At 50.9% G+C, this 9952-nt stretch overlaps 1 protein-coding gene across 2 annotated transcripts; it reads left to right on the top strand.

Moving 5' to 3' along the window:
• The first annotated feature begins 359 nt into the window (after positions 1-359).
• LOC125431644 (galanin receptor 2b-like) lies at positions 360-9552 on the top strand. Of its 2 annotated transcripts, none has more exons than XM_048494636.1 (3): positions 360-523; positions 4306-4685; positions 7959-9552. In XM_048494636.1, the coding sequence occupies exons 2-3, from the start codon at positions 4312-4314 to the stop codon at positions 8707-8709; spliced, it is 1125 nt and encodes a 374-aa protein (XP_048350593.1). In that variant the 5' UTR covers positions 360-523; positions 4306-4311; the 3' UTR covers positions 8710-9552. The 2 variants fall into 2 exon arrangements, with proteins under 2 accessions (XP_048350593.1, XP_048350592.1); XM_048494635.1 differs by having other exon boundaries at positions 4277-4685.
• The last annotated feature ends 400 nt before the right edge of the window (positions 9553-9952 follow it).

Below are 9952 nucleotides of genomic sequence, written 5' to 3'. Positions count from 1 at the left end.
TGTTTCAGCGAGCAGAAGGAGAGATTTTGATTGTTCCAGGTTCCTTAGGACAGAGAAACAGATCAGCTTTCGTGAACGTGGCAAGCGGCACTTGGGAAATCCGGTCTGGAAGCTGCTGTGGGGCTGAGATAGTTTTGAGTGGCTCGCAGGGTGGGATCTTGTGGACGTGGCATAGGGGACCGTGTGCCCCAGATGTGGGGCGCCTGACCCACGACTAGAGTGGGGAGAAAGGGAAGGGGGAGGAGAACTCTGGGTGGAACAAGACTGACAGAGGAGGAGGAGGAGGAGGAGGAGGAGCAAACAGGACTTGGGGGCTCCTCTGGCAAGAGCCACGCAGCACAGCCGAGAGAGGAGAGGAGCAGGCAGCATCACGCAGGGACGGAGTGAGCTGTCATGTGCCAGCGCAGGGCTCTGACAGCTGGGCATAAGCCTGCTGCCTGCTTGCCCAGACCTGAGACCTTTGCCAAGGGGAGAGGGAAACCGTGAGCTGAAGAAGAGGAGCCGCTTCATGCCCTAGGAAAAGGTAGGTCTGTGCTGAGGAGGTGTGTTGCACCTGAGCTGTAAGAGAGGGATGCTTTGCTCTCTAGTTTCCAGACGAACAGGCACCAGGCACCGGGGAGTAGTCAGAACAAAGTTACCAGCGCTTTTTACAGGGCCCACTCTTGTGCCTTTGACAGCAGGAGCCACCGTGGTGTCAGGGTTAAGAGCAGGTGGATTCTAATCTGGAGAGCTGTATTTGGTTCCCCACTCCTCCACCTGAGTGGCGGAGGCTTGTTTGGTGAACCAGATGTGTTCCCGCACCCCTGCTGGGTGACCTGGGGCTAGTCACAGTTCTCTCTGGACTCTCTCAGCCCACCTACCTCACAAGGTGTTTGTTGTGGGGAGAGGAAGGGAAAGGAGCTTGTAAGCTGTCTTGAGTCTCCTTGCAGGAGAGAAAGGTGGGGTATAAATTCAAACTCTTCTTCTTCAGTGCAGTTTTCATGGGGGGCGGGGAGCTGAATTTCTCCCTCTCAGGGCCGAGGAGCTCAGCCTAGTAAAAGCAAGGGGCAACCCCAGACCAGAGCTGCAGAGGCCAGAATGTTTGGAGAACATTTGGAGTGGCCGCTCACATCTCCAAAATGAAAAGCTCTGCAGAGTGTCCCATCCTGGAAGCTGGCTTGAAAATCTTTCTCCCGCTTTTAAACAGGGGGTGCGGACTGTGGTGGTCAGTGGGGTGGAAAGATCCTCTGCATGTTCTCAGAGGGGTTCTTTTCTTCACTGAAGGGAACACCTGGGCCTGAGAATGCATTCACCACATCCCAGTGACCATCCCAGAAATCGAGCCCTCCACACCACCAGTGAAAGGAGCGATCTCGAAGAAGCCTTGGTGAAATCCTCAATTGCTCTGCTGTACAATGAAGAAGAAGAGTTGGATTTATATCCCCCCTTTCTCTCCTGTAAGGAGACTCAAAGGGGCTGACAATCTCGTTGCCCTTCCCCCCTCCCCACAACAAACACCCTGTGAGGTAGGTGGGGCTGAGAGAGCTCCAAAGAACTGTGACTAGCCCAAGGTCACCCAGCTGGCGTGTGTTGGAATGTACAGGCTAAGTTCCCCAGATAAGCCTCCACAGCTCAGGCGGCAGAGCGGGGAATCAAACCTGGTTCCTCCAGGTTAGAGTACCCCTGCTCTTAACCACTACGGCACTGCTGCTCCAATGGGTACAGTGGAAGTTCTTCTCAAACAGAATATATCATAAAGCACTCCGGAAATAGCATCTTCCGAACTGCCTGCTTGGGCTGCTTCTTCTCAGACTCTTGTAACAGCTGCCTGTCATAACAATGAGATTTGAGTCCACTGGAATCGTAGAGACCAACAGGATCTGGTGTGCTTGAGATTTTGAGAGCCAAAGCTCACTTCCTCGGGTGAATGTTGACTCTCGAAAGCTCATCGCCTGAAAATCTGTTTGGTCTCAAAGACACTTGTGGACCGGAATCTCGTCATTCTACCGCAGATGATCCCAGCTGCCGGAGCAGACATTTTCATCTGTTCAAGCCCACCCAGGTGACTTAATTTGGACTCTTTTCTTGGAAAGGGGAAACCTCCAGCCATTCGTTTTGTGTTTCTTTCTAGACTTATTCTGACTTCGGAGGGGTTTGTGTGATATTAACGTAGGCGGAATTAAGTTGTGCGAATGATCCTGCGTTGAGAAAACTATTCCCAAACTAGGCTATTTCCTAGTGGTGGCTCCTCATGAAGCCAGCAAAGGACTTTTCCATCCTCAGCTTTGAGAAGGTAGCTGTATTGGTCTGCACTAGAACAGTTAGATTTGAAATCAACTGGGCATTCAGGGGATACACTATTGCGAGTCTAAGTTTCCTTTATCAGACATGAGTAGAAACTGAGATCTCCAAATCCTTTTTTCCCTGTGAGAAGGTGGAAGGGGTATTGTAAGGAATGCTTTTAAAGATGCAAAGGTACAATGCAGATTCATGTACACTTCACCAGCGTGGTGAAGTGGTTTAGAGCAAGTGCAGTCTAATCTAGAGAACTGGGTTTGATTCCCCGCTCTGCCACTTGAGTTGTGGAGATTTATCTGGGGAATCAGATTAGCTTGTGTACTCCAACACATGCCAGCTGGGTGACCTTGGGCTAGTCACAGTTCTTCTGAGCTCCGTCAGTCCCACCCACCTCACAGGGTGTTTGTTGTGGGGGGGAAGGAGTTTGTAAGCCCCTTTGAGTCTCCTTGCAGGAGAGATAGGGGGGATATAAATCCAAACTCCTTCCTCCTCCTCCTCCTCCTCCTCCTGCCCAGTGGGAACTCAAAGTCGATTACATTGTACTCCTGACCTCCATTTTATCCTCACATCAACTCTGTGAGGTAGGCTAGGCTGAGATGGTACAACTGGCCCTAGGTCACTCAGCAAGCCTCCATAGCAGAACGGGGATTTGAACCTGGGTCTCCCAGATCCTAGTCTGACACTCTAACCACTGTACCATGCTGCCTTTGTAACGATACGACCCGCCAAAAATTAGTTACCAGCCAGGACTCAATATCATTTTACTCCATATATTTGCATGTATTTCAGAGCTGTACTTCAATACTGTTAAGAGGAGCTCCCGAGACCTTTGGAAACGTGCGTGAAAACCTTACCTGTTGTTTTAGCCCCGTGCACTGAGGGAGACAAGCGACTATAATGCTCTCCCCCCTCTGGCAAGCACCCCTCCGCTTTGTTTGGCAGAGTGGAATTCATAAGCAGTCAGACAAACGTCACCGCCATAGATTTCTGCAGTGCAATAAAATCAATTTTCTTGGCAAGTGCTTTGACTTCGCGCTCGACTCTTATTGCCAGAATGGGGATGCTTCAGTGAGCCGTCAGCTTGCCAGGGAAACTGAACTAGGGATAGAGTGGCTACTGCAAGGCTCCCGCCACCAACACCCCCCACCCCCCACCCCCACCGCCCAAGCTGTAACTCAGTGCCGAGGGCTTGCTTCTCTTTGCCAAAGGTCCAGATTAAAATTTGCGCTGGGACAGAAGCTCGGAGCTGGGCTGAATCCGAAAGATGGCTCATTTGCAAGGCAGAATTTACCACTCGCAGCTTCCATTTGGATGAGTTATGAACTCATCGGCTCCTTGGCCAGGTCCCCAAGAACTATGCCTCCATTCAGCATACCCAAGAGGGCCTTTCAAATGGGTTTTGCATGATGCTGGAGAGAGACAGTCGGCTGAGGTCCCTTTGAGCCTGTCTGAAACTTTCAAGGGAAGGGACATTTTTATCCTGCGCTTTCTCCAGGAACCTCAGGTTCTTGCTAATCCTGGCATTTGATCCTTCTGAACTGTATCCTCACAATATCCCTGTGAGGTGGAGCGAGGCGGAGAGAATGTTTGTGTCACCGGCTCCCAGATCATCCAGAAAGCTGCATGACCGAGTGGGGATTTTGAACCCAAGTCTCGCAGCTCCTGATTTGAAACACTAACCATTACACCACACTAACAGGGGGGAAGGGGTCTTAGCGATTCCAGGGCCATGGGCAGCAGACCAGGATGGGGTCCCCAAATCACTGACCCCCGACTGCTGAGGCCAAATGAAGGCTGGGCCTCACCCTATGTGAGTTAGGTGGGAGTCACTGCTGCTGCCAGAAGCCAGCTGTTGGAGGCCCAGATGTGCAGATGGAAGTGGAAGCAGGCAGATGTTCTTCTGGGGCTGTGGGTGGTTGGGGCCCCCAAGTGTGAGGTGTGGGGCACCTGTCCCTGACAGGCCAGCCGAGCACTAACTCCAAACTCTCTTTCTCATCAGGGTTCCTCTCCTTCCCCTTGTGCCTACAGACGACCATGACTGAGCCCGAAGACTTTGCCAGCTTAGCTGGACACTGGAACATCTCCGACACTTACCACTTCAGCCCGGCCAGCGTCGTCGTCCCGGTCATCTTCTCCCTCATCTTCCTGCTGGGCGTGGTCGGCAACAGCTTGGTCCTGGCTGTGCTGCTGAGGAACGGGCAGACGGGCCACAACAGCACCAACCTCTTCATCCTCAACCTCAGCCTGGCCGACTTCTTCTTCATTGTCTTCTGCGTGCCCTTCCAGGCGACCATCTACTCTCTGGAGGGCTGGGTCTTTGGCTCCTTCATGTGCAAAGCCGTTCACTTCTTCATCTACCTCACCATGTATGCCAGCAGCTTCACGCTGGCCGCCGTCTCCGTGGACAGGTAACCATAGCTGGGGGGGCGGGGTCTGATCCCCACCAAAAACACCCCGTCTCTGTTGGCCAGCCATGACCGGTGTTGTAGACCTGGGGAAGGTAATCCTTCAGAACATTTCTGAAATACCAACATTAGGTTTCCCCAATTCCCATTTTAATACTCTGTTTCAACAAAGCCAGCAAATCGTATCTCTTTAAAGCCATATCCGTAACACATATTAGCAGTATTTTATAGCCTATCCATCTAAAATTAATTGGTAGCAAGGTCGTGATGCTGTGCGCACTTGGAGGCAAGTAGGTCACACTGCTTTCCCACCATCACTGTATGTGAGTTCCTTCCTTCCTTCCTTCCTTCCTTCCTTCCTTCCTTCCTTCCTTCCTTCCTTCCTTCCTTCCTTCCTTCCTTCCTTCCTTCCTTCCTTCCTTCCTTCCCTCCCTCCCTCCCTTCTTCCTTCCTCCCTCCCTCCCTCCTCCTCCTCCTCCCTCCTCCCTCCTTCCTTCCTTCCCTTCCCTTCCCTTCCCTTCCCTTCCTTCCTTCCTTCCTTCCTTCCTTCCTTCCTTCCTTCCTTCCTTCCTTCCTTCCTTCCTTCCTTCCTTCCTTCCTCTCTCTTCTGTCTCTTCCCAATCTTATAATCATGTGTACAGGGAATCTAGCAGTCCAAATAGCCCTGACTAACACTCGTCAGTGGTTGAAAGCTAAGTAAGGTTGGCTGCGGTGAGTCCTTGGATTGGAGACCAACTAGGAAGTCCAGGGCAATGGTAAACTACTTCTGTTTGTCCCTTGCCTTGAAAACCCTACAGCAGTGGTGGCGAATCTATGGCACGGGTGCCAGAGGTGGCACTCAGAGCCCTCTCTGTGGGCACACGCAAACAGAGTGCCCTCCCCCCCACATCTAGGCTGGCCTGGGCTGCTGGGCTCAATTATTAGCATTAAACCTAAGACCAAGTTTTGGGGAAGCATTGTAGGTAACCCTGTTAAGCGCTGTTAAACCCCACTGATTTTCATGCAAAGAACAAAAGCACAATCCTTTACCTGGGAGTAAGCTCGGTTGCTGGCAATGGGGCTTGCTTCTGAGTAAACCCTCCTAGAGTCGTGATTCACCCATTGGAAGAGATGCACGGTTGCTTCAAAGCAAAGCCACTGACTACCACCAAGCTTACTCCTGAGTAACGCACCCCTCAGAGCCAACCGTTTTTTCTAAACTAAAACTTCAGTATTCAGGTTAAATTGCTGTGTTGGCACTTTGCAATAAATAAGTGGGTTTTGGGTTGCAATTTGGGCACTCGGTCTCAAAAAGGTTCGCCATCACTGCCCTACAGGCTCTCCACCATAAGCCGGCCGTGACTTGATTTTCAAATTTTATTTATTATTTGACTTACCCGCCACCTGTCCCCCCAAATGGGCCAAGGGAGACTTATAGAAAGACCCATTTAAAACCCTTTATAATGAACGAACTTCAGTGGTGCCTCAAAATAACCCTAGTTGAAGGGATTGGGGACGGTGGGAAAAGGAGAGCAAAAGGAGAGCAAAAGGTGGGGAAAGGTGGGGAAAGGGATAGCAAAAGGAATCAGAACAGAGAGGCCAGTTCTGATGGAGTATACCATTGCTGTCCTGAAAGCTGGTGTGATGTTGTGGTTAAGAGCAGGTGCACTCTAATCTGGAGAACCAGGTTTGATTCCCCGCTCTGCCACTTGACCTGTGGAGGCTTATTTGGTCAACCGGATTAGCTTGTGCACTGCAACACATGCCAGCTGGGTGACCTAGGGCTAGTCACAGTTCTTTGGAGCTCTCTCAGTCCCGCCCACCTCACAGAGTGTTTGTTGTGAGGGGGGAAGGGAAAGGAGTTTGTAAGCCCCTTTGAATCTCCTTACAGGAGAGAAAGGGGGGGTTACAAATCCAACTTTCCTCCTCCTCCTCCTCCTCCTCCTCCTCCTCCACAGGCCTGATGGAATAGCTCCATCTTACAAGCCCTGTGGTTCAACAGGTTCCACAGGGCCTGGGTCTCTGGCCTTGGTCGAGGGGAGCTGGATAGCTTCCAAGCCAGGGATCACCAACAAGTTGTTATCCACATAATGGAGTGGCCTCCTGGGGGTGTATTTGGAGAAGCGGTCCTATAGATTCTGGCACTTTCCACCACTACAGGGAATCCCTGGAGCCTGTGGTCGCCGTAAACAGATGTTACCGCTGTATTGTCAAAGGCTTTCATGGCCAGACTCAATTGGTTCTGGTGAGCTTTCTGGGCTGTGTGGCTGTAGTCTGGTAGATCTTGTTCCTAACGTTTCGCCTGCATCTGAGGCTGGCATCTTCAGAGGTGTATCCCAGAGAGAAGTCTATTACACACCAGACACAGAGAGAAGTCTGTTACACACTAGACACAGACTTCTCTCTGGGATACACCTCTGAAGATGCCAGCCACAGATGTAGGTGAAACGTTAGGAACAAGATCCACCAGACCACAGCCACACAGCCTGGAAAACCCACCAGAACCAAAAGATGTTACCGCATCCAAACCTGGACTGGGGATTTTTTCCTGATGGCATCAGGGGCAGGGCAGAGAAACGGGGCGAGGGGCAGATGGGAAATGCTCAAGTTTTCTCCCACATGTCACTCAAACTTGTCCGCTGATGCACAGCCAACATTTCTGGCCCTGTAATCTTTTTCCCGTCAGCCCCACTGGCTCCTTTTCTTCAAAGGTGACACCCAAACGAGCAACCTGTTCTCTTAGCTGTCACACCGACCTTCCAACCTGCCATAGCTGTCAAAATAAACATTACGTTTCCCTCCCTGAGGGAGGAAGTGAGATGAGAATGCTGCTTGTCATCTCTTGCTCCCTGGTGCGCTTGACCCTGAGGCAAAGCGTGGCAGTTGGAAAAGGGATCTGTGTTCAACATGGTCTAAGGCCTCAGGGTCCTGCCACGGCCCACCTCCCGTATCCTTATTCTTTAAAAAATCAGATCTGAAATGTTTACATCTTACAACCACCACCAAAGGCTTATTTATTGGCTGGCAGTCACAATATCTCAGTACCTGCCCCTAACATAATTGGATAGATTTTGGGGGGTACATTTTACAACTACTGGCTAGAATTCTTCAGTTTCAATTCACCCACACGGGGATCTAGTAGTTAAAAAACACGTGGGTGCACTTGTGAGATATCTATCCACTTTTTTTATCCCACCCTTCCTCCAAAAAGCTTAGTTACTTCTCAGTTCCTCCCGAGAGTGGTTAATTGATCCAGACATCCTTAGTGATTCCTAATGCAGTTGACTTTTTCCGCAGATACCTGGCCATCTGCTACCCGCTGCGCTCTCGGGAGTTGCGGACGCCCTGCAACGCGGTGGCGGCCATGGCAATCATATGGGGTCTCTCCATAGTCTTCTCTGGGCCTTACTTGAGCTACTACGACCTGATAGAGTGGGAGTCCAGCTACATCTGCGTGCCTGGGTGGGAAGAGTGGAGGCGGAAGATCATGGACACCAGCACTTTTGCCTTCGGCTACATGATCCCAGTGCTGATCGTCAGCCTCTCCTACACCAGGACGATTAAATACCTGTGGACGGCCGTCAACCCCATGGAGGACATGTCTGAGTCCAAGAAGGCCAAGCGCAAAGTGACCAAGATGATCATCATCGTGACCGTCCTCTTCTGCCTGTGTTGGCTGCCCTACCATGTGGTGGTGCTCCGCTACCTCTATGGTGATTTTCCGTTCAACCAGACCACCTACGCCTTCCGGCTGCTCTCCCACTGCATGGCCTACGCCAACTCTTGCCTCAACCCCATTGTCTACGCGCTGGTCTCTAAGCACTTCCGCAAGGGCTTCAAGAAGGTCTTCAGCTGCCTGCTGAGGAAGAAGGCCCACAACAAGGTCCACGTCATCCACACGGCCCAGACAGTGCCCGGCTTCGAGGTGGGCTCTACCGAAGTTTCCCAGATGAACGAGGACCACAACAGACAGGCGCAGAGGAATGAAGTGGATCCCAGGTGCTTCATGATCCCCTCGGAGGCTGTGAGGCCCCTCCACGTTTCTTAATCTCTGTTCAAGAAGGATCCTGCGCTTTACTGCTGAGCTATAAGCTGGTGCTGGTGGCACATACCAGATATTGACACAGAAGCCCTAAAAACCAGGTATTTGCTTCTCACTCAACGTGACATTGGAGAAGCAGCATCGTCTGGATGAAGGGCAATGATTTAATGACTGCTGTACGATCCCAGTGCAACAACCACCACCACCACACACATGCCAAGAACGAGAAACAATATTGGGAGACTGGGAGAAAAGAGACTGAGATTTGGCTGGGGGAGGGTTCCAAAGGCCAGGAAAAGGAACATTGTAAGGCTCTGCTACTTTTCTTTACGGAACCCACTCTTCTAGGATATGCGTTGCCTCTCCAAATTCCATGACTTTCCTCTCACTGTTGTTCAAGGCGAACAGAGCATTGAGTACACATTTCCGAATGTTATTTGTACAGTTTTGGAATTGGGCATGATTACCCAGCAAGCAGGATCTGGCCTTTCAGGTCATGGGAGGCTGGGCTGGGGTTCATATAGCAGACACAAGTTTTCTACAGATTTGCTACTGAGTGTCTCCATGCCATGGACTTAGAACAGGTCCGGAGGAGGGTGACCAAAATGGTAAAAGGTATGGATTTCATGCCCCATGAGGAGTGGCTTAGGGGGCTGTTTAGTCTGGAGTTCCTGCATTGCAGGGGGTTGGGCTGGATGGCCCTTGGGGTCTCCTCCAACCCTATGATTCTATGGTTAAAGGGTGACAAGACAGACAGGTTTAAATATTTGAATGGATGTCAAGTTGAAGAGGGAGCAAGCTTGTTTTCTGCTGCCTCAGAGATTAGGACATGCAGTAATGGATTCAAGGTGCAGGAAAAGAGATTCCACCTAAACATTAGGAAGAATTTCCTGATGGCAAGGGTTGTTTGACAGTGGAATGCACCACCTCAGAGTGTGGTGGAGTCTCCTCCTTTGGAGGTTTTTAAACAGAGATTGGATGGCCATCTGTCAGGAGTGCTTTGATTGTGTGCTCCTGCATGGCAGGGGCTTGGACTGCATGGCCCTTGGGGTCTCTTCCAACTCTCTGTTTCTATGATTCTAAGAGAAGGTTAAAGGGTGACATGACAGACATATTTAAATATTTGAAGGGATGTCATGTTGAAGAAGGAGCAAGCTTGTTTTCGGCTGCCTCAGAGATTAGGACACAGAGTAATGAGTTCAAGGTGCAGGAAAAGAGATTCCACCTTAACATTAGGAAGAATTTCCTG

This window comes from Sphaerodactylus townsendi, linkage group LG04 (assembly GCF_021028975.2).
Source record: "Sphaerodactylus townsendi isolate TG3544 linkage group LG04, MPM_Stown_v2.3, whole genome shotgun sequence".
Classification (NCBI taxonomy): Eukaryota; Metazoa; Chordata; class Lepidosauria; order Squamata; family Sphaerodactylidae; genus Sphaerodactylus; species Sphaerodactylus townsendi.
This window is presented reverse-complemented; position numbering and strand designations above follow the sequence as displayed.

What these genes read in the sequence shown, in the direction of transcription:
- LOC125431644 (XM_048494636.1), top strand. Translation starts at nt 4,312, where the DNA reads ATGACTGAGCCCGAAGACTTTGCCAGCTTAGCTGGACACTGGAACATC. An exon ending in GCCGCCGTCTCCGTGGACAG is followed by an intron (nt 4,686 to 7,958) that starts GTAACCATAGCT and finishes CTTTTTCCGCAG; the next exon opens with ATACCTGGCCATCTGCTACC.